This window comes from Monomorium pharaonis, chromosome 11 (assembly GCF_013373865.1).
Source record: "Monomorium pharaonis isolate MP-MQ-018 chromosome 11, ASM1337386v2, whole genome shotgun sequence".
In the NCBI taxonomy this organism is placed as follows: domain Eukaryota; kingdom Metazoa; phylum Arthropoda; class Insecta; order Hymenoptera; family Formicidae; genus Monomorium; species Monomorium pharaonis.
In genome coordinates this window covers 393965-417879 of record NC_050477.1, presented here as the reverse complement: position 1 = coordinate 417879, position 23915 = coordinate 393965, and the positions used below count along the sequence as shown (strand labels likewise).

At 35.0% G+C, this 23915-nt stretch overlaps 3 protein-coding genes across 12 annotated transcripts; all 3 read left to right on the top strand.

The window, feature by feature from the left end:
- The first annotated feature begins 530 nt into the window (after nt 1-530).
- On the top strand, nt 531-7735 carry LOC105829524 (dynamin-like 120 kDa protein, mitochondrial). Of its 8 annotated transcripts, none has more exons than XM_012668443.3 (18): nt 531-770; nt 1153-1396; nt 1829-1961; nt 2058-2186; nt 2656-2700; nt 3092-3184; nt 3278-3435; nt 3506-3669; nt 3821-4085; nt 4193-4384; nt 4463-4647; nt 4724-4885; nt 4941-5128; nt 5212-5426; nt 5533-5790; nt 5869-6069; nt 6151-6370; nt 6620-7735. In XM_012668443.3, the coding sequence occupies exons 1-18, from the start codon at nt 742-744 to the stop codon at nt 6682-6684; spliced, it is 2946 nt and encodes a 981-aa protein (XP_012523897.1). In that variant the 5' UTR covers nt 531-741; the 3' UTR covers nt 6685-7735. The 8 variants fall into 8 exon arrangements, with proteins under 8 accessions (XP_012523897.1, XP_012523899.1, XP_012523903.1 ...); XM_012668445.3 differs by having other exon boundaries at nt 532-770; nt 3095-3184; XM_012668447.3 differs by having other exon boundaries at nt 533-770; nt 3095-3184; nt 6166-6370.
- An 867-nt stretch (nt 7736-8602) lies between these two features.
- Nucleotides 8603-12332, top strand: LOC105829526. 2 transcript variants are annotated; one of them, XM_012668453.3, is made up of 4 exons: nt 8603-8891; nt 9036-11236; nt 11324-11525; nt 11632-12332. In XM_012668453.3, exons 2-4 carry the CDS (start codon nt 9149-9151, stop codon nt 11898-11900), a joined length of 2559 nt encoding a protein of 852 aa, XP_012523907.1. In that variant the 5' UTR covers nt 8603-8891; nt 9036-9148; the 3' UTR covers nt 11901-12332. The 2 variants fall into 2 exon arrangements, with proteins under 2 accessions (XP_012523907.1, XP_012523906.1); XM_012668452.3 differs by having other exon boundaries at nt 8604-8938.
- Nucleotides 12333-13433: 1101 nt separating this feature from the next.
- On the top strand, nt 13434-23711 carry LOC118644195 (E3 ubiquitin-protein ligase MIB2-like). 2 transcript variants are annotated; one of them, XM_036294170.1, is made up of 12 exons: nt 13434-14689; nt 15931-16385; nt 16997-17112; nt 17198-17586; nt 17808-18020; nt 18100-18277; nt 18469-18730; nt 18806-19117; nt 19333-19696; nt 20067-20278; nt 20687-20934; nt 21095-23711. In XM_036294170.1, the coding sequence occupies exons 1-12, from the start codon at nt 14654-14656 to the stop codon at nt 21406-21408; spliced, it is 3099 nt and encodes a 1032-aa protein (XP_036150063.1). In that variant the 5' UTR covers nt 13434-14653; the 3' UTR covers nt 21409-23711. The 2 variants fall into 2 exon arrangements, with proteins under 2 accessions (XP_036150063.1, XP_036150062.1); XM_036294169.1 differs by having other exon boundaries at nt 15925-16385.
- The last annotated feature ends 204 nt before the right edge of the window (nt 23712-23915 follow it).

The following is a 23915-nucleotide window of genomic DNA, read 5'->3' as shown; positions in this document are numbered from 1 at the left end:
AAATCGGGAGTAAACGAAATGGGCAAATCTCATTTCTTCTTACTCCTACTCCATTACTTCTGCTGACATTGTAGACTTTCATAATACTTTAAATTAATAATATTAAATAATTTTTATTTAAAATTAAAGTATTAGCTGAGGCATGATCAATTTCAAGTTTTGCAGTTAAAAAAATTTCGGATCCGGATTTAATTAACCGAATAGATTAATAGAAGTTTGTCAGATCTGTCGTATATTTTCCTTTCCTAAAAGTGTCATTGAACTTATCCTCTCAAAAGATCCTCCGTGATAATAAAATTTAAAGTCAGGAAAAGTCCTCCAATCTGACAACTCTGCATTTATGGCTACCGCATACGGGAAATAAAAGTTAATGAATAACGCAACGGTGATTATTCTGGATTTCTGGAAATGATCGGCTATCGCGCGAAGTTTGAATTGGGCAGACTAGGGATTTTTTCAGTACGATTTGGTGTTATTTCCTCGATAAATTGACTAGGGACGAAAGACAACTTGCGGCGCGATCATGCCGTGCGTAATGCGCAAGGTTCCCGAACAAGTAGATGAATCCGCGATGCATGTAATGCCCGGATCATCGGCTTTTCGAGGACATTTTACACCTTTGATTTCCTGACTTACGTCACACGTATATTCGCAACGCATGCATGTGAAATTTCGTAGATATTTCTCGGCTATCGCAAACGCCGTTATTCGTCGACGACGGACAACAGTTGCTCCGATAAAATGGAGCAAATCATATGTGGAAAATTCGGGTGAGAGATGTGATTAATAATTTCAATAAAATGAACTGACGAACCGGTTCTGTTCGTCTACTACACATACTAAATTTATAATACGTTATATAAAACAGTTGGTTTGAATTAAATGTAACAATGTATTTTTCGTAATGAAACGTCTGTTTGCTACAATAGGTTAGATTGTAATACTTCTTTCGTTATTTAAATTCGAAAAAAAAAAAACACTTTCTTTCTATAATTTATTACTAAATATTTATATTTTATTACCTTCTTCTTTCTCCATTTCTCTTTTATTTTTATTTATTAAAATTTTTTAAGTAACATGCCCACATAATTTTCATTGCTCCAAATAATTTATATTCTTTCTTCCCTCTGAGTCAATGTTTGTTTCTTTTAGCCATGGCATCTTACTAGTCTCAAAAGCTTCCAGACATCCAGTAACGATTGTCAACACCCGGAAGTTAATGTCTGGAAAATTTGGTAGACACTGCAGGCCGTTGCTGGCATCGCCGCAATTGAGATACTTTTCAAATCCTCATCGTGGATTTGCTATGGTGATAACAAGGATATTAAGGGGAGCATTAAAACTTCGATATATTCTCTTGGGGGGTGCAGTCGGTGGTGGCGTTACCTTACAGAAGGTAAATGTTACGTTTTTTTTGGTACTACATTTCTATACTTCTGTTAATTATATTTTATTAAATATTAACACTTGATGCACATCTTTATTTTTGGGACTTACTACAGCCCATAGATTGGTTGCGTCTATCATTAATTTTTATTATCACTGTAATAAGTAAAAGTTATTAAATGATAAAATTTACTAAGTGACTTTTATTCTTTAACGTCTTTAGAAAGTATTTGTGCTATTGTGTATTGAAAAAATTATATTACACGTTATTAATTATAGCCGAAACATATTTTTAAAAAATGCAGGACACAAATATTGCAAAATGTATGTTAAAGTTAAACCCAATTGTACCCATTAAAGTGTTTATACTATAATCTAAATAAGTATTATAAAATTAAAAAAGTATTATATTATAAATATTATTATAATACTATCCGCATAGAAATATGAACAGTGGAAGGAGGGACTTCCAGATTTGGAGTGGTTAGAAAATCTGATGCCCAGCGAACAACAATGGCAGGACTTCCGCGAATCGCTCATGTCGATCAGAAACGTGACTGACAAGATCGAGATCGGTAAGCAGAATGTATAACTATTTATATCTATGAAAATGTGAGGCAAAATAAAACGCGTTAATAATTTATGATTAAAAAATTGACAAATACAAACAGATCCACGTATAAAGGAGTTTGGGGTAGCTAAGTATCGAGAATACAGAACTTGGTTTGATCAGAGACTAGATGACGCTATTAAAGCAGCAGAAAGTCAAAATACCTACCCAGAGAATAGTTCGATACAGAGTGAGTGATAAGTCTACCGACAAGATTTTTTTACTTCTTGATACATATCCACATCCCTATTTGTCTCTTGCTCTAACAACCTGTAATTTTTACTAAGTGTCCTGTTTTATCCGTTTATTTTCCTGTTATTACATATTCCTTCATTTGCCTGACATTTTCTTATCTTCTAATCATCGCCAAATATATCTAAATCTATCTAAATATATCTTTCTTCTTTCCAAATTCCCTTGATTGTAATTTGTTCACGCGCAACATTTAAATTTGCCGCTTGCATGCATGACAAAGCAATTTGTATTAACATTGATATACTCTCTATTTTATTATAATCTTAAAAAACATTAATATTTTTATGAAATGTGAATTTCATAAAAAGTTTTACGTAAATTTATTGATATGTATAATTTATTACTACAGAGCACAATTCCGCATGCATTTGTATCATTAATTTATCGTGGTCTGTTCTGTTCAGGTACGTTTGATACCATCTCGGTAATAGCAAAACAAACTTATTCAGGTGTGTAAAGATTTTGAGATTATTTTATCCATCTGTCCATTCAGCATTTTATAGACAAATGATTTAATTTCTCGAAAATTAAAAATTCATGAAATAAATTTTTATCAGCAAAAAGTTGCACGTATTAAACAGCTGTAAGACCTGATGGGCACACATTTTAAATACTGAATGGGACAGAGCCATTATTCGCCACTTTTATTTTATTTCATTTGGCTTGCATATACAAAATAACTTTTTTAAAAATTTAATTTTGTCGTACTTACACACAATTGCTTATGCATATAAGATAGCCCTATTAATTTGTCTCATCAATTGATACTAGCTTTCTTGCATTTGCAGAATAAATTACAAATTGTTATAAATTAAAAATACATGCTGTCTTATTTTTAAGCAGAAACAAAAGAGCAGTTGTCCAAAAATGTGGTTGCCTTTGCACGACCATTGGCTAGTGATAGTAATAGTGAAGAAGAACGTAAGAAAGCTCGTACGTACATATCATTAATTTACAATTTCATCACTATATCGAAATTATTTTACATTTTCACAATAATTCATAATTCTTTTTTTTCTGTTGAAGAATCATCGCAACAGAGGATGAACGCCATGCAGGATGAGCTGATGCAAATGCAATTAAAGTACCAGCGTGAGATAGAGAGATTAGAAAAGGAGAACAAAGAATTACGCAAGCAGATACTTTTACGAGGAAGTCAGAAGTTCAACAACAAAAAGATTAAAGTAATTTGTGCACACATATTGTATCAGCATATGTAATTTTGTTGTATTCTATACTTTGTTATCTTTGCAGAAGTCTTTAATCGATATGTATAGCGATGTCTTGGATGAACTTAGTGATTATGATAGTGCCTATTCTACTGCTGATCATTTGCCTAGAGTAGTAGTCGTAGGTGACCAAAGTTCTGGTAAGACATCTGTGCTTGAAATGATTGCTCAAGCAAGAATATTTCCAAGGTACTTGTTTTTCCATATTACAAAATTGCTTTATTTTAAATGTATATTTTTATTATTTATATTTAATTTTGTGTGTGTGTGTGTGTGTGTGTGTGTTTATGTACATAAATTAATATATTTTATACGAGTATAAAAAATATGTAATGTACAGAGGTGGAGGTGAAATGATGACAAGAGCACCAGTTAAAGTCACATTGAGCGAAGGTCCTTATCACATAGCACAATTCAAAGACAGTTCCAGAGAATTTGATCTCACGAAAGAGTCAGAATTGGCTGATCTCAGACGAGAGGTGGAACTACGAATGAAGAATAGCGTTAAGAATGGAAAGACGGTTAGCTCTGACGTCATTTCCATGACAGTGAAAGGACCGGGCCTTCAACGTATGGTTCTAGTCGATTTACCTGGTATTATTAGCGTATGTATATAATACACTATTATTTTCACGAAATTGTACATTATAATTTTTAAGAAAATTTTTAATTTGACAAAATTTAAACAAAATTTTGAAATTTTTTGAGGCAGACAGTAACCGTCGACATGGCGGAAGATACTCGCGAGGCAATCAAACAGATGAGCCAACAGTATATGAGTAATCCTAACGCAATCATTCTCTGTATACAAGACGGCTCTGTCGACGCGGAGAGAAGCAATGTGACCGATCTTGTAGCTCAAATGGATCCATCAGGAAAACGAACAATCTTCGTTTTGACAAAAGTACAAAATGTTCTTTTTGCAATTGAAACTAAAAAAAACGGATGCAAATACTACTAAGATTACTATTTATTTGCGCAGGTCGATATGGCGGAAGAGAATTTAACTAATCCTGACAGGCTGCGTAAAATATTATCTGGTAAACTATTTCCAATGAAAGCATTAGGCTACTTTGCCGTGGTCACTGGTCGCGGCAGACAGGATGATAGTATACAAACAATTAAGGATTACGAGGAAAAGTTTTTTAGAAACTCTAAACTCTTCAAGTAAGTTTAGATATAAGCTCATTCGAAAACATTGTCGACATTAAATACAATTATTAATGAATTTCTAATTATTCAGAGATGGTTTAGCAATGTCTGGTCAAGTGACAACTAAAAATTTGAGTCTGGCAGTGGCCGAATGCTTTTGGAAGATGGTTCGTGAAACGGTGGAACAACAAGCGGACGCATTCAAAGCCACTAGATTTAATTTGGAGACAGAATGGAAAAATAATTTTCCGAGGTGAGTAATTTTGAAGCAATTTTGATTTTATTAACTTACGGAATTATGTATTTAGATTAAGGGAGCTAGATAGAGATGAGCTTTTCGAGAGGGCTCGGGGCGAAATTTTAGACGAGATAGTCAACTTGTCCCAAGTATCACCGAGACACTGGGAGGAAGTGCTGATGGTGCGTAATTGGGACAAAGTCAGTATGCACGTTTTCGAGAATATCTACCTGCCTGCTGCTCAAAGCGGAAATCCAAGTATAATATATATTGATAGATTTTTTTGTTATTGAACAGAAAACAGAAGAATCTTTTAAAATTAACATATTTTTCTGTTACAGATACATTCAATACCACAGTCGACATTAAGCTCAGACATTGGGCCGAACAACAACTCCCTGCGCGTAGTGTCGAAAGTGGATGGGAGTGTTTGCAGCAGGAATTTGAGAAATTTATGTCACAAGCTCGCTTGAGCCCTGATCATGACGATATTTTTGACAACCTTAAGAACGCTGTAGTGAATGAGGCAATGCGGCGTCATTCATGGGAAGAAAAGGTATAATATAATTTTTTTATTTTTCTTTACCTTTTCTATTCTTTCTCTTATAAAAAGTTGTAACAATGAATTAGAAATACCAAAAGGCATAATTTCTTTTTTTCAGGCATCGGAAATGCTCCGCGTTATTCAACTTAACATCTTGGAAGATAGAAGTGTGAATGACAAACGTGAATGGGATCAGGCAGTGCGTTTCTTAGAAACCTCGGTTAAAGAAAAACTGCAGAGTACAGAACAGATTCTCCGTGATATGCTGGGACCTAATCGCAAGGAACGATGGATGTATTGGCAGAATCAAACCGAAGAGCAGCAAAAACGTACAGCGGTCAAGAATGAGCTCGATAAAATTCTCTATGCAGATAAGGTATATATACACAGATAACCGCATCAGTTGAATGAAACTTCTTTATTATATTTATTTCATGTATTCCTAATCACACAGAAACACGCACCTACTCTGACGCATGATGAGCTCACAGCCGTTAGAAAGAATTTACAAAGAAACGGATTAGAGGTTGATAATGAATTTATTCGAGAGACGTGGCATCCTGTGTACAGAAGATTTTTCCTACAGCAGAGTTTAGCGAGAGCGTATGATTGCAGAAAAGGGTATTATCTATATCACACTGGGCACGAAAATGAAGTATGTGAAAAAAAAATAAAAAAGATTTACACATATAGATTTACATAATTGAAATCTACGTATTTTTAAACATTTTTATAGTCAAGATGCTTTCAGATGGAATGTAATGACGTAGTGCTCTTTTGGCGAATTCAACAAATGCTGAAAGTCACCGCAAATGCACTTAGGCAACAGATTATGAATAGAGAAGCTCGGAGGCTGGATAAAGAGATCAAGGAGGTTCTTGAGGATTACAGTCAAGATAACGAAGTTAAGGAAAAACTACTCACCGGCAGACGAGTCACATTGGCAGAGGAACTCAGTGTGTATTACAATATTTTCTTATATCGTTGATTATTTTTATAATTTATGAAAATGTCCGAATTAATTTAGAAAAATATGATTCTAATAAAGAGTAAACAATTTTAATATTATTTACTAAATTATATAATTAAAATGCAGCAAAATAGTGGAAATAATAAACGATTGATCAATTAAAGAATAAATGTAAATAATTCAATAATTTTATTGCTGATAATTTACATTACATTGCTAATTACCTTTTTTTCAGAACGAGTTCGACAGATTCAAGAGAAACTAGAAGAATTTATTCAAGCGCTAAATAAAGAGAAATGAACATGGTAAACGGAATATTAAAGTTGAATATCATATTGCATGCAAACGCGAATTTTTAATGCGATTCACAAATGAAAAGATGGTACATAAATGAGTATTTAGAATCTTTAATATCTCAAGAAAAAACGTGAATATACTTTTCTGCAGTGATTTGAGAAATCGATCGTCGATTGAAGTAGCGAATTATTCACAACTCATCGAGTATAATTAGTGCAGGCACGTGACAGCCCACATGAGTGACTGCCCATACCATGATCTTAGGCAACCATTTGTGTAACATACATAATGATAAGTCGACTATCTCTGCACTCTGATACGATTCAGATTTGTAAATATGCGATATGTGATCGAAATGCGAAAGAATCTTATTAATGTGTACAAAGATTCTGAAAATATATTGAGTAATGAAATCACAGTTGTTTCTTGAACAACCATATTTATACAAAAATGCAACAGTATAACATTATCATGTTATGATTATAAATTAATTGTATTACGAGCGATAAAAGGTTGTTATTGTGACACGAGCAGAATGTATACAAAAATTATTTAAAATATATAATATAGGATACTATTTAAATAAATTAACGATGCATTCGTGCGTATTCTAATCATTCAAAAATTTAATATCTTACAAAATTTTCTTTTTAGACTCTTAATCTAGATATGATTTAAATTCAAATATTAAAACATTTGCTCAATAAAAGGATAATAGATTATCTGTATTTGTCTCATTATAAAATTTCTTTAAAATTAATTTGAAAAGCATCGTTTTTCCAGATGTAACTATGTGGATTTATAAAAATTTTAGAATATTTCTGGCAATTATAGAATTATTTTAAAATATCTAATAAGCATTTCATGAACTCAAACTAAAATAAAAATTTAAGTAATTAGCAATTTAATAAATATTTTGTGTGACAGTGCAAATAGATTCTTGTAAAGACTTGCTTTTTCTTTACATTGAATTATACACAAGTACTAAAAATAAATGACCAATGCATTTTTCATAATTAAACAAGAAAATTTATATGAATAAAGCTTTTAAAACTAACATTTAGAGTTATGTTTTTTATTATTTTCTGTATTTTTATCCTTTATTATTTTAAATTTTACCTTTGTTGTATATATACTTTCTAATTATTGGAAATTGAATTATGCAATTTAATATTTTAAAATTTTTTAATTCTTAAAATAAATCTTGAAAGAAAATTATATTTAGAATTCCAAGATTTGTATAAATAATGATTCTGAGAATTTCTAGAATCTTACATTTTGAGAAAATCTAAATTTTCAAAGTATCAAAATCATCAAAAATTTACAAAGTATCAAGAGAACATGGTTGACCAAGAAGTTGTACTATCTTAAAGCTTTAAAAATTTTCTAAAATTTCCAAGAATTTTCTACATTTCAAAGAATTACTATTACAAGAATTAAAAATTTTAAATTATAAAAATCAAAATTTTTGAAAATTAACAAAATATCAGGACGATATAGGCAATAGAAGGTATATAAATTAAAACTCCAAATATTGCAGTTTAAAAAATGTTTATTGTATACATTCTCCATTATTTAATTTTATTATGGACAAAGTTAATTAAGCTATACACAGGGAATATTTGTTACGCCTGATTGTCCACGTCTTCAATTGGGTAATGGCTAATTTAATAAAATTTTCTAATTGGTAGATCGAATGGAAAAACCCTAAGTATTAAGGTGCAGTCACATGGGACCAGCGTACAGCATACTGGCGTATAGCGTAAAGAAATTAGACCAATGTCTGTGCTAACAAAACGGGCGTAAACCTTGTGATTGGTCTAATTCCTTTACGCCATCCGCCAGTACGCTGTACGCTGGCCCCATGTGACTGCACCCTTAATCGCTACGAATGGCTGTGATCAATTAAAATGATCAATGTGTCAAATGGACAGGATGCTCCTCTGATTGGACATTTTGGTTTCTGCACACAGGATCACACAGCACAGCAAGCGGCAACGCAGCAACGCGCAGTGGCCAATAATCGTCTTACTTTTCTGATAATTCCAAATAATTATCAAACAATCAAAATAGTGATTGGTCGCCGCGTGGTGTCTCTTTGCCGTGTCCTGTGTGCAGGGCTATGTGAATTCAGTGCGGTAAAGAACAGACTTGAGGGGGGATTCAGGAAGATCTGGGAGGATCGTTCAGGGATCTCCCGTTTTGTAAAGGTAATTCCTGCTTTTCTTATAATTACGCATTCATCCAACTGGCCTAGGTAAGTTATTCGCGCGGAATCTTGTTCGTTGAATTTTACGTGTATTTTATAATCTAATAAAGTTTCTACTGTTATTATAACCATTTATTCGATTCAGGTTATATCCCTCTTTATCTGACGGGATTTCCACAAGATCGAAAGAAGTGGCGCGAAGCCGGAAGAAGTAAACTTTATGTTGCGTATTACTTTTTCGAGAATTGCGTTTTGTAAATGGACAATCCGCCGGAGCTCACATCGACGAAGAAGAAATGCATGCTGACGACGAACAAGGATAGAGTGCGGCCGGTGGAGTGCACACAGAAGTTCCCGTTGTCGCGGCAGTACCTTAACACGATGAAACAGGCCTTAAAAAGAAGTATAAGTGTCGTTGATCCTACCGCATCGAGTCTCACGTCCTCCAGCGATGTAATGGTGCTATCTGAGGTGAAGAGTCGAGTACCGTATAATCTGCAGAAGCTGAGAATCCTGTCTCCACGTGGACGGGATCTAGGGGAGTTCAATGTAGAGATGCAATCCACCAATTCCTCGAAAGAGAACACAATTACGATCATCAAGTCCAACAGCAAGTCTAATGTCGACAGTAAGTCGTTAAAGCTCTCCTTGTCTCCAGTCTCAACTAGAATGCTTCCACGTATACTTAAGCAGAGCACTGGAAAGATTGCAAAACGTAACTTGACAGAAATGATAGAAGGAGCTTGTAGTGGAAGCGTCTCTTGGACGAGTAACACCAGTACCACGTCGTGTCAGCAACAATCCATGACAACTGTGCCAATAAATATAATACTTACAAATGGTCAAAGTTTGGAAGGTAAGAAGGAAAAACAGACATGTAATAGTATTAATGCAGCTAGGGTACCTTCTACAAGTGGCATAAATTCTAAATATTCTTCTGTGTGTCAAACTGTTGATAGCAATCGTCAGAAGTATATAATACAGAATGGAGCAGATGACACAGATCGTTATCGTACAAAGGTTCAAGAGATTGCAGATAAGATTAACAGCGAGATTGCTTCAACCACGAAAGTATCATTGTCTAAAAACAGTATTGGATCGCCATGTCCTGCAAATTGTAAGAGACCCACAGTTAATTTTAGAGATAATAGTAACATAGGATTGACTAGGACAAGCTTTAAGCTAAGTAAGGGAAAATGCATTGCTACTATAAAGAATACAGAAAATGGGAAGATAGTAACGTCTCTTAAGAGCGTATCGAATCTTATGCCAAGATCCAATCAGTATGGTTTACATAACAACAGTAAAAAAAATTCTGACAATGGAATCTCATACAATGGGGATGATTTGCTTGATATTAAGCCCGATGTAGAGCCAGTTCCTAACAGTCAAGTGCCCGAAATAAAAACGCGAAATGTTATGACGATTGTACCTAGTAATAAAATTCTTTCGTTTGGTCAGAACGCAATTCTGGTGCAAGGATGCAATGCTCCGATGGAGTCAGCGAGTAAAAATGTGGCGAGCATCGGTCACATTGCAGTTAGAAGTAATAATGCACAAAGCAAGGACTCGAAGAAAGCAGAATTTCAAAACAATCATCTAATGGTTGTCAACGATAGTACTATGCGACGCGTTCCACAGTCGCATCGGCTCACGGGAATCATTGACGATACGAACGCGCAGTTGAATGTACAACAGAGCAAGGATCCGCCCTCCCAGAAGAACTTGTCATCTCGATTAAGCATTATAAGGAAGGCGATGGACAGCGTAAAAGACAACACGCTGCGCGAGCAGGCACTGAAGGCCCTAGCGGACTGCGGTGTCGGGATCGAGCGCTACGTTCCGATACGTCCGAAGGATCACAAAGCCATGCACGATACGCAAGTGCAGACCGTTGTGTTCGGCCTGCTCGATCCTAAGACCTTTGTATTAATAAACAAAGATCTGGATAATATACACAGGTTAAATCAGATCACTCTCCACGACATACCTGATGATCAAAATCTGTTGCAAGATAATTCGCATTCTAATAATTTAGTTTCCAAAGATCCTGATGTAGTAGATCAATCAATTCCTTTTGATTTAGACAATTTTATGGAAGAATTTTTGAAAGAGGAGTCGAATACTCTTAAAATGAAGGAGACTTTATCATCAACTAGAGTAAGATGTAACAGTCTTCTGGAGTCTCTGCAAAAGGATTTTGAGAGTGTCAAACGATTCGATCAGAACGGCAGACTGAATATACATAATGCCGTCATAAGCGATAATGTTAATCTCGTTCAGAGACAATTAATAGTACTGAAACACTCTAAACAAAGTGTTGATATTTTAACTGAAGACGGAATGGTAAATTTTTTTTCTATTCAATCTCGAATTTAATGTTATGTAATTTTAAGAGATACAATATATGCATAAGTTTTACATGCTCTGCAGACGAGTTTGGAATTGGCGATCAAATATGATGCATGCAGCAAAGTAGTGAAACTCTTACTCGATGCCGGTGCACAACCAGTGATACCGAGATCCATACACGAATCGGCAGTAATTATAGCCAGCAAACAGTCATCACCGTTGTTGCCGATGCTCATTAGCAGAGTCTCGGACGCAAAGTTGCTCAATCAAGTTGATTCGGAGGGTAAGGTTTATATATACATATGTATAAAATAAGAGATAAAAGAAACAGAACTGATCACATGAAAAATATACTTTTTAATATGATCTATTTATTTCTGTTCCTCAAGGTCTCGCGGCGATACATTATTGTAGTATATATGGTAATTTGGAAGGAGTCAAAGCGCTTTTATCAGTCGGCGCAACTGTAGACCTAAAGGATAGGAGATCGGGACGGACGGCTTTGTTTCACGCGATCGACAATGGTCAGAAGTTAGTAATGCAAACGTTGCTAAAAGCTGGTGCGGTCGCAAGCATCGCAAACTATGCGGGACAAACACCGCTAAACATACTCAACGAATCGAAGTTGTCTTTAAGAATGGAAAAAGATAAAACATGATAGTTTTTATTCTTACGGAATAAAATTTTGTTTTTTTTAATGACGAAACATAAGACACATTTTTAAAATAAGACTGTCTTAAATATGTAACAATATTAGAAATTATTTCAATTTTAATGATAATTTGACTTTCTCTAGTCAAAATAACATAATATATAATTAACACTAAGACAACTTCAGTCAAATTTTAGTTAATTTTAGTAATGATAAATTTTATCAGCAAACTTGGTTACAACAGAACGTTAATGTTATAAAGTAGTCGTTTTAATATTATTTTATAAGTTAATTGCTGAATAAATAATAAGAGTTTGATGATAACCGCGTTTAGCCATCTTTTAGTGTTAATATACTATCTATTACATACCATAAAAAAGGCTGCTCAAAAAGAAATGTTTGAAACTTGTAACAAAAAATATAAATATTTAATTTCAAGACAATGCTGCAAAGCTAGATTTTAATTATGTTTATATATATGTACATAAATATTGTTTTTTATGTATTAACGCTAGAAATATTAGGATATTTTAATCATTGATCAAAACCTGAAATTTTTAGGAATTTTCATCCTTGAAGATTATGAATTTTTATGGAATTTTATTAAGACTAGAAAATTATTGGAATTTTACATTTAAATCCTATTTTTCTCTTTCTTTCTAACAAAAATAATTTTTTTATCGTTTTTCTAATATTTGGTAAAACAAAATATTAGTCGATTACAAATAAATATGATGTATACATCCATATAACATATTAATATATTGTCGTGTAACTCGCAAATTTTCATTAAAAGATCAGTAACAGTAAAAACAATATATTATTCTAAATTGGCGTATGTATTCTAAATTGTGTATTTTGTGTTCTATATTTTTAGTGAGCTATATTATTGTATAAATATATATATTGTATATATATATTTTTTAATGCTTTCTGAAATTTAATATTTAAAACTCAAGTAACTTTTGCATGATTAAAAATTATTAAAAGATATAATAAAATTAATTTATTTCGAAGCTACATTAAAAATATATGTTAATCTTGAAATTTTGAATAAAATTCCTTAAAAAATCAGATTTTTAGGGAATTCTTAGGGAGTTTTTTTACAAAATAAGAATATACATATACATCTCTCTGACTATCTAAATATTCTAAATATATTTATGTAGTCAAAGATGCATCCTGACTGAAATATATTTATAATTGTATCATATACAGCAAGTGGCATTATACATATTGTATTGCATAAAATATTTTAATTCTAACTTTAAACATATGTTCATAAATGTAATGAAAAAATAAATTTTGTTACTCTAAATCAGAAAACATAATGGAGGAACATTATTCAGTGTTCATAACGATTATTAAAATAACAATTTATTATTAACTTTTTTCGAATAACGTTACATTTACATTACATACATTTATATTTAGATTATATATTGGAAGCGTTTTATTAAAATATTAAATCTCAAAAATATCTTAAAAATAATACTTTTATAATGTGAATCAATATAATTTTTGTATTGCAAGAACTCTGTTATGATATAATAATGAAAAATAATTATTGATATAATTTAATAATTCATGTAAATATATATATGTTGTAATTATAATTACTGTGTAATTTAATACTATTATATGTTTAAAATTAAAGTTTAAGTATTGCTTAAAGAAAAGTCTTCATGCTCTTATTATCATGAATGTATTTTCTCAAAATTCTACATATACGTTTTGATTATTGAAAATCATTTAATCATTTAATTGTAAATTATTTTAAAAAAACTGAAAATTGAGATATAATATTAAAGTGTCAGAAATACACGAGTAATTATGTTAAAAAAACCGCGTGTGTAATGTAGGGTTATAACATTTCATGTTAACAAATACAGATATTACTTGGTAAATTAATCCCTGATTAAGTTAATCGAAGTTCGGTCGAAGTAATCCCTAATCTCCTGCCGACTGCTAATGATAAGGTGCTATGTACATTTGTCAATATTTGTATTGACGTATAATCGCGAAGCTGTCAACCCGATCAGCTGCAGTGTGACGTTGCGTACGATTTTTTCCCGGATCCCAGATGGTCGACAATCACGATGTATGTACATACGTTCTATCTAGATGCGATGCATGTATTTCGAATGCGCGCGTAAACCGTCACGGTTTTGTGTATTGCAACTCTGTGATATTATACATACAAATTTATTTATATTTGTGTGGCGTTGAAATTGCATATAAAAAAGTTCCAATTAAAATTCCGTTGTACTGACGTGCGATCGCGAAAAGAATCCAAGGAGGAAAAAGAACAGACCAAAGAGATGGAGAGACAGAGAAGGAGAGCGCGAACGCGAGTTGCGGAAGAGAGAGACATCCAATTGGTTTTCCTCCGTGCGTCGTCGGATCGGCGGCAGGTTGACGTGCCCCGAATCGAAGGAGGCGCCATCGTTGTCAGCAGCGCGAGGACCTCGATTATGAGGTTATCGTCGTCAGCATCGCGGACGTGAGAATCTCGACATTGTCGTCACCGCCGTCGCCGTCGTAGTCGTTGCGTCCTCTCCTTACGGCGATGGAGCGCGCGTAATTTCCACGGCGACGATGCCGCGTAATGTCGACGGCTCTCCCTTACGGCCGGTCACCACCAGCTCCAGCGCGCGTCAGCACGCCAGTGCTCGCGGAACGTCGGCCGCGCCGTCCACGCCGCCGCCGCCGCCGTCGTCGTCGTCGTCGTCGCCGTCGCCGCCGCTCCGCCGCGACATATGATTCATAACGACCAAGCGGGGGGTTGTCTTCAGGTACATTTCTCTCTTTCCCTCATCTTCCGGAATCTGGAAAGTGAAGCTTTTCAAAGATCGAACGTAGTTCCATCCGATCTCGATTCCACCTCGTCGGTCGGAGTGTGGACGTTGATTGGAATTCCGAGCGTGAGTCGTGCACGGCGATGTCGCGGGGCGTAAACGCTTCCGCAGCGGAGGGATTGTAAAAAAAATTAAAATTGTTTATGCTAATGACCTTTTTTCACCAGTACACGATGTACGAACCGATAATGAGAGTTTTTGATTATTTAAGCACGTATGTGTATGTGGAACATGTGTAATATTATCGTTTCACGTAACTGCTTTAAATTTACTGAATATTTTATTAGTGATATAATGTAATGATTTTAAAACAGTTCTGCGCCTTCTATATGTGTCTCTCAAGAGTTGGTGTTTTAGTAATTATTAATATTATTAACTATATTCTTGCAATGAGAAGTTACCTTTTATTTTTCACAAAATATGTACTATAGAGAAATCTTTGTTATCCTTAAAATAATATTTTGTATCCTTTAAGGTATCACATGAAAAAAAGTATCTTTTTAATGTGTCACAGGTATCTTGTGTTTGACCATTTGTTTATTTGAGTTAAAAAAAATTTCTAAACATCTATGAATATACTTTTAAGTTTTTGATACAACTAGTTCCACTGTCTGTCAAGTGCAGACAGTTGAAACTCCAAGTTCTTTAAAATATAATTTGGACACACAGAAATGAATAGTTTTTAAGAAAGAAGGGAAATTGATTCTTGGAATAGAATAAGTATTTTTCAATATTTTGCAGGAATATACCCTTCTTAAGAGATTCAGTGTTACTTTACTCGCAAAACAAAATTGACAGCCTTGGACTTCCCCAACATAAAGTCTGTTTAGGATAGGAAAGGATAAAGAATGGATGAGGGGAGGGGGGATTCTTTGCTATTTCAAGACGTTTTTGTTGACAAAAATCATTTGAACACAATTCATCCATATGATCATAGCTTAAGAATTAATTTGAAGGTAAATTACACAATTCATCCATATGATCATAGCTTAAGAATTAATTTGAAGAAGGTAAATTACACAATTTTATAAAACAAAGGGCTAAAAAAATATAAGTGTTTTCCTACTTTTTCTTATTGATGTGTTAATTTATTATGTTTCTTTTATAAAATAAGTGAACTGTACGCGACATAGGCGTTACGATATGTAACGTGTGCAATATTTTTGTTAAAGGAACAGAGGCCAAATTTTATACATTCGGAGATGCTAGAAGTCGGTTTGCGAGTTGTTCGTGGCCAGGATTGGAGGTGGGACGATCAGGATGGCGGCGAAGGTCACGCCGGGACCATCGTGGAGATTGGTAGACCTCCCTCCACGGGTAACTCTACCTCCAGTCCGAATCCTACTGATCGAACGCCAGACAAGACGGTAATCGTTCAGTGGGATCACGGCGCAAGGAGTAATTATAGAATCGGATATCAGGGTGCTTACGATCTGTTGGTGTTCGATAATGCGGCCGCCGGTGTCAAGCATTCCAATATTATCTGCGACGGTTGCAAGAGGCACGGAATAATCGGCATTAGGTGGAAGTGCACAGTGTGCTTTGACTATGATCTCTGCACGCAGTGTTACATGGCCGACGTACACGAGTTGACTCACACTTTTGAGAGATATCAAACTGCGAATTCTATAGGGTAAGCTCTAGTAATTTTAATTAAATTATAATAAATAGTTTGGACTGATGTGTGAATAACAAAAAATAACAAATGCCAATTTTTAGTCAAAGCGAAATTTTGTACTTAATAATATCTTTATATAATTCATTAAACATATTTCCCAGTTCTATAAATTGCGTGCTGATATGTTGTCGGACTTACTAAAATTAGAAATAATAAATAAATTTTATCTTAAAATTTAATATAATTATGATTATAAAATTCTTAATCACAAGTTCTTTCTTTAACAATAAGTTTTCATAGTTTTTTAATATTTATTAATTAATATTAATAAAATTTCATAGTTTGCTTGTATAAATCATTATTAAATTTAACAATTAAGTTGATTTGAGATATTATTTATTTTTAGCTTTAATTTACAATTGTATTTTAGCCCAACAATCATATTGGCATTTAGATTATGAAATATATTTAATAATTGATCTTTGTATGTGAAAATATTATTAAGCACCAAGATCCACTTCGATCAAAAAATGGTCTTTTTTATTTGTAGTATTTTAATTAAATTAATTCAAATTACTTATTCTGACATATAATATAATTGTAATTGCGTTTCTAACCGAGTGCAGAGTTTGTTTGGGACCGAGAGAAGGTTGCATGAAGATACCGCTGAAAGGGATCTTCATAGGAGCAAAAGTCATTCGCGGACCGGATTGGGAGTGGGGAAATCAGGATGGCGGACGTGGTACTTACACTTTTATTTAAATCAGTTATTAAATGAATTACATAATTATGTAATAAATTGCTCTAATCACGTTTGGATATTTCAGGGAAAACCGGCAGAGTCATGGACATACGCGGATGGGATAACGAGAGTAGTCGATCTGTTGCGACCGTCACGTGGTCGACGGGCAGCACTAACGTGTATCGATTAGGCTTTAAAGGATGCGTGGATCTGTGTTACGTGGAGGAGGCGAATGCCGGTACTTATTACAAGGAGCATCTTCCGTTACTCGGCCAACCAGTTTTGACCGTACCGGATAACGGAAACAGCACGACGCCGACGAAGAGCGGTGCCGCCAACGTCACGTCTAGTCCACACCCTCTAACGTTTAACGTTGGTGATAAGGTGAAAGTGCTAATGGAAGTCGATACGTTAAAGGAAATGCAGGACGGTCATGGCGGATGGAATCCGCGCATGGCTGACTACATAGGAAAGGTATTTCGCAAAAGTTAGCATGATTATCTACAAATTGCTCCCACGAATTTGAATTTAACTTTAGAGTTTCCTTGGATCTCGGTTTTGTTTTCAAATAGAAAAAAAAGTTAATTTTAGTTGAGCCTAGTTAATGTTTTTGGAAGATCAATATGGTTAATATATTTAATTAAAGTTAATGCTAAAATGTGTTACGTAACTTAATTTTCTAATTTGAAATCTAGATTGGCACAGTACACCGGATTACGGACAAGGGAGATATTCGCGTGCAGTATGAAGGCTGCCACAATAGGTGGACTTTTCATCCGGGTGCTCTGACGAAAGTCACCGCTAAGGACGCATTCTCTCTAGGCGATGTAGTCCGCGTGAAGAGTGATTTGGCCGCTGTCAAGCAATATCAACGTGGTCATGGTGAATGGATAGATGTCATGAAAAATGTTAGTCAGCAATTTGTATGCATGTTTTTTATTCGCTACAGTTAGCAGACGTGTAGACCGGATTTATTACTTGTCATAGGCTCTGGGAAAAACCGGGAAGGTAATTAAAATCTATTCCGACGGTGACTTGCGCGTGGCGCTAGACGTACATGGTCAAACATGGACATTTAATCCTCTGAGTGTCGTTCCGGTATCTTCTGTCTCAAATGCCACGGCTATTGCACATGATAATGCAAACAGGAGTAGGGATCGCTCGGGTACGTTTAATTTTATTTACGTTTATTATATTTGTGAATTTGTTAATTATAAAATTAAATATTAAAATTAGAAAGAAATATAGCACATAAATATCAAATTAATTGATTTAAAAAGTGATTTTTATGTTTGAAAATTGATTTTATCTGACTGCATGTAAAACACAATATCTTAATTTGTTCTCGGGATATAGTCGATGGTACCGATAGCGAAGTGGAGAAGTTGTTAAGAGACGCGGCTAGAGGCGAAGCTGGAGTGGATGCAGTACGGGAATTCCTCAAAAAGTATCCTGGTAGGGTAGACGCATGTGCTCCTGGTGGTGGCAGGAAAACGTGTCTGCAAGTGGCTGCGCATCAAGGTCAACGTGAGCTTTGCACTCTTCTTCTAGATGCCGGTGCTTCTCTACGCGCAATCGATGAGGATGGGGATACGCCCTTACATTATGCGGCATTCGGGTACGTTAAGAAATCATTATCAGATCCTCGGATCTGACGTTAATTACATCAACGTTGTCTCTTTTGATTAAACAGCAATCAGCCGGAAATAATGGATCTACTGTTATCGCGGGGTGCGTCTATTAATGCCGTCAATAATGGTAGATGTAGCGCTTTGCACGTGGCGGTTAACAAACAACACGTGCAATGCGTGAAAGTGCTGCTGCGTTATCACTGCGACGTCAATCTCCAGGACTCATACGGTGACACGGCGTTACACGATGCGATCGGGAAGGATGCGCTAGATGTGATTGACGCATTATGCTCCTGTGAGAGAGTTGACTTTACATTGAGAAATAAACGAGGCTTCAACATTCTACATCACGCCGCTCTCAAAGGCAATGCTCAGTACGTATATAGGCTTGATCAAATATATAGTCATATAGCGATTGTATGCATAGTAATACTTAGGCTGTGTTTCAAAATTGCTGTCAATACTGAAAATCTATAATGTACGTAACAGAAACTATAAATTTTCAGTACTAACAGCAATTTTGAAACACAGCCTTAGTCGTGCTCAAAATCATCTTTATTCAATCTATTTTAAATCTGTGAATTCGCAGTGCAACGGAGAGGTTGGTTTCGCGCGCGCGTCATTTGGTAGACGTGAAAAAGGAGGACGGATTTGCAGCGCTGCACCTGGCGGCATTGAACGGGCACAGGGAAGTCGCAGCTATTCTTCTCTCGCAGAACGGCGGTCGCGCCAAGGTGGACTTACGCAACAATCGACGGCAAACGCCGTTGCACTTGGCAACTTCACAGGGACACTGGTCGCTCGTCGAGCTGCTGGTGCATCACAATGCGGACATTGGTAGCACGGACGAGGATGGCGATTCTGTGTTACACATCGCAATAGCTAAGAGCCCGAATCAACAGACTGCCGTGCCTACACCCGAAAGTAGTCGGGATTCACCGCTTATATACAATGTATGTTGTCTAAGTTCTTACATTTTACGTAAATTAAATTTTTATATATTTTTTAAATCTCATATGTAATTTTATGTTATATTTAAAGCTAAATTTTTTAAAAAATGAACAAATGAAAGATTCAAGAGGAATCGTTTGACATATGATACAGAACAAGCTCATTCATTACGAAAAAAGTCAAAATATTAAAATAGAACTAATTAACTAATAAAATTCACCTCTATTATTTTTTATCTTTGCAGTTTAATTTCTGTTTTCTTTCTTTTTTTAAGTATAATTAAAAATTTTTAAGATTATAACTTTGAAAGGAAAAGAAAGAAAAAAAGTCTTAGTCTTTTCTAACAAATATGATCATTTATCTTTCGAACAGATATGGCAGAATCTGGCGAGGCAAGGCGCAAAGACTGAATTAGCATTAGGTTGTTTCTTGGTAAGCATGGACAGAAGCTGCAAACTCCTTGAACATGTCAAAAATAATAAAGATAAGACACCGCTGGATCTTCTGGAAGGCAATCCACAAGCTGCTGTGCTCGCCGATCTCTTACGATCTTACAAATACCAAAGTCACAGCACGCAATTAGAGTAAGTTGAAGGGATATCATCATTTCAAACATTTTGATATATATGTAGGTTTATTGCTTAACCTCTTGTTCCCACTGCTTAGTACAGTCCTACAACTGTAATCCTTTATTAGGCTTAATACAGGTCTTAGGTGTATATACAGTCCTAGTGTTCAATTCAATTCATAAACTTTAATAGAGAATTTGAAAAATATAAGTGAGGTGATAGTTTGGATCGGATCTGGAATCCATTGATTTTGTTTCGTTCGTTTTCACACGAAATTATCTTATAAACATTGACATTGTGAAATTATCTTATAAACATTAAATTGATTTTATACTTTGAAAACTAATTTTCGCTTAATTTGACAATTTAGAATTATTATTTATTAACAGACGTATGAAAAATGCAATTTTTTTCGACTTTCAGAATAGAAAACAATTCATCGACCGATTATGTAGAGCCATCTACGTATCGGATAGACAACATATCGCAGTCGGAAGGATTGCGCGGAACAAAGAATATAGTCGGTTCCGGCGACGCTGCGGAGTGTCGAGATTGCTCGGGGATCATAGCAGATACAAAACAGGAGAACCGAATTGATCCAACCAGTAGTGTTACGCTCATTGGTTGTGCACGTTGCGGCCATACCGTTGTTAAAACGCAAACGATTCAAGGTACGCGATTTTATTTTTTGCAAATGATCTGTATTAAGGAATCTACATTAATGTTTGTTACACTAGTAATATGTTAATATTTTGTAGTATAACAAGTTATGGCTATAAAAAATTTTAAACGTACAAAAATGTTCTGTACTACCTTCCAACATTTTTTTAGACGGTCAACTGGCGACAGGCGAAGTTTCCATAGCCAATTCGGATGAGAAATCGAAGGACGTATCATTGGAGGGCAAACGGAAAGAAGAGATCGGCGACAGGGAGAAAGAGAAGGATAAGGATCTTGAGCGTCTACGTTATTTGGAGACTAGAGTCGCGGATCTCGAGGAGGCGAATATGTGCAGCATCTGCATGGAACGTCGTCGTAACGTCGCCTTTCTATGCGGGCACGGCGCATGCGAGCTCTGCGCCGCTCCGCTAAAGACCTGTCATATGTGCCGCAAAACGATTACAAAAAAGATCAATTTGTATTAGATGATGATTCATCATTGCGCGCTTACCGGTACATTGATTTGTATGCGTGTCGCGGGAGGAAAGATTAATAATAAAATGGCCCAATTTATGTGTCCCATTTGAAACAAATGGATTCTATCTAGTTTAGAATGGGAGACACAAAAATTTATTTATGTTGCACGTTGAGGCACAATGGACACGGTCTGAGTGCCAGAGGTGGGACCTTGTTTGAGGACCACTCCCCGATTCATTATTATTATTATATTGCACGTTCCTCTCGGGACATTAATTTACCCAATGGAAAATTCTGCCAATCGCGTAGGAAAATGTTCAGCAATTCGTCGTGACAACATGCGCTGATGAGATTTAACTGCCAAAATGTATACTCTTTTTCATGATCATTTGTACGAAAGAACGAAATAGAGACAAAGCTCTCCGTTGTATTGCACTAGAATCGTGCCATAGTAAGACAGATTTGCGCGTAATACGAGAATCGCGTTAGCTCGGACACGAGATGGTTCGATCTTACGTTATCTTTGTTATTTTTTTCGAGTAGTTAAATAATCGGTTAGTAAAATTAATTATTACGATGGTATCTTGTGTCTTGACGAATATGCGCGACGTATGATTGTACACTATGTACGCTTTCTTCCTCATGAATCGGCGTTTTTGCCTGTGCTTTATCCCGTCCATTTTTTATCTATGTTTAAAGAGAGCGCGGATAACGAGCACGAAAAAACGAGCTTCTCATCTCAACGTAGGAAACGCGATCGTGCTTATGCGACAACAATCATAGAAGCTCATAGAAACGTTCGTACATATCGCCACATTATTGCGGAAAAGGAAAGAACACTGTTTTTACGTGTTCGAAAACTTAAATTGTGCAAACTTCTGCTGCTTCATGCGCAGTAGAAGGAAAAGGGGCACATTTAGATAATTTAATTTGTAACCGTCTCGATTTTGAACTTATCATGAAATTTTTTTAATGAATTTTTACTGAGCCTCTTGTTGATTAATTAAGATTTATAAACTTTGGTCATTTTTTAAATATTTTATTAACCCTTTAGCTCTCTCTACGACTGAACTGTATCGTAGCACACACAGTTCGACCGCGAAATGAATCGATATGATAATCTTGCGATTTTTTATATATTTGGTTTTTATTATACATGTATACACATAACGAAGGAGAAATATTGAAATAGGATAATAGCGCTTCGTTTTAAATGATTATTTATAAGAAAACTATTCTAGTGGCGCGTAGCAGCTGAAGGGTTAATAATACAACTTAGGATTTTACTATTATAACTTGCTATTTGCAAGATTAGGCATTTAATGCGAATCAAATATCGTCGCAAAGTTTTCGACGTTCTAAAGTGCACAATTCCGGATAAAAAAAGTATCCGTTGATACTTAATTTCAAGTTGTGTGAATCTGATGCGGCATTTAAATGTATCCCCTTTTCCCATCGCATTTGCGTCATTCGATGAATTTCTGCGTAATGAATAAGGGAAACATCCAGTCTTATAGCCAAATTTTCTAGGTAGAATAATTGTACTCGTTTGTATAAAGTGATTCATTTGTGATCGAATGCGACAGCAGTGGAACCAATTAATTTTAAGCGCGCTTCCCGTCACGAACGCACCTTCTAACAAAAGGAAAGCAACGTGTTTGCATTTAATAAAGAAGCCGACAATTGCCTAGATACAAGCTTATTATTAACGTAAGAGGAGATCGAGCTTTTTGAGAATCCTCAAATTACCAGGGAAAGAAACTATGTGATTTTTGGGAGAACTTTTTTTCCATCAGTATTAGACGTCTTGCCTTTCTATTCAACACAACGAAAAAGCTTGTATTCGAGGCGCCCAGAAACCTTTAATACGAGTAAGTCGTAAGATGTATCCCGCGGCGAAAAATGCGTAATCAATCGATTTTTAATCAGTCGGCTTTAACGTAACTTCTACATTGGTGGTTTGAAGAAGCTGAAAGTGATTTTTATGGATCATTGTGCACTGGGGCGAGAGCAGTCCTTTCAGGGTAACACATCGTGAATTTTACGTTCACAACGAGAAACGTACAATTTGCGATAGTGCCAATCTGATTTTGTCATGAAAAAGATATTAGCTTTCTTCTTTTCTTCTGTTTTTTTTTCTTTTTTTTTTATATTAATAGCTGTATTGTCGTTTAGATATCTGCGACGTTATATTATAAAAGATGTTATATTATAGTAAGGCTACAGCATAATTATTAAGCGTCAATAGATTTCTACAATTGTAATTTAAGATGTAATTTAAATAAACAATTTGACGGTAGATGAACTTTAATTCAATGTGCTCTTCATATACGTTTTTCTTTTTATCGAATTTTATCGAATAACGAAAGAGTTTCCTCTTTTATTGTTTATTTATCGTATTGTTCATTGAATAAAAATGATGAAACGATTTAGAGACTAATAAGACACAAGGAGTGTGTACAATAAATGTATAATAACAAATCAACAAACGCATATAAAACACTAGATACCTCAT

What these genes read in the sequence shown, in the direction of transcription:
- LOC105829524 (XM_012668443.3), top strand. Translation starts at nt 742, where the DNA reads ATGGAGCAAATCATATGTGGAAAATTCGG. An exon ending in AGAAGAACGTAAGAAAGCTC is followed by an intron (nt 3,185 to 3,277) that starts GTACGTACATAT and finishes TTTCTGTTGAAG; the next exon opens with AATCATCGCAACAGAGGATG. An exon ending in GTCATTCATGGGAAGAAAAG is followed by an intron (nt 5,427 to 5,532) that starts GTATAATATAAT and finishes TCTTTTTTTCAG; the next exon opens with GCATCGGAAATGCTCCGCGT.
- LOC105829526 (XM_012668453.3), top strand. Translation starts at nt 9,149, where the DNA reads ATGGACAATCCGCCGGAGCTCACATCGACGAAGAAGAAATGCATGCTG. An exon ending in TTTTAACTGAAGACGGAATG is followed by an intron (nt 11,237 to 11,323) that starts GTAAATTTTTTT and finishes CATGCTCTGCAG; the next exon opens with ACGAGTTTGGAATTGGCGAT. An exon ending in CAATCAAGTTGATTCGGAGG is followed by an intron (nt 11,526 to 11,631) that starts GTAAGGTTTATA and finishes CTGTTCCTCAAG; the next exon opens with GTCTCGCGGCGATACATTAT.
- LOC118644195 (XM_036294169.1), top strand. Translation starts at nt 14,654, where the DNA reads ATGATTCATAACGACCAAGCGGGGGGTTGTCTTCAG. An exon ending in CAAACTGCGAATTCTATAGG is followed by an intron (nt 16,386 to 16,996) that starts GTAAGCTCTAGT and finishes AACCGAGTGCAG; the next exon opens with AGTTTGTTTGGGACCGAGAG. An exon ending in GCTCTCAAAGGCAATGCTCA is followed by an intron (nt 19,118 to 19,332) that starts GTACGTATATAG and finishes GTGAATTCGCAG; the next exon opens with TGCAACGGAGAGGTTGGTTT.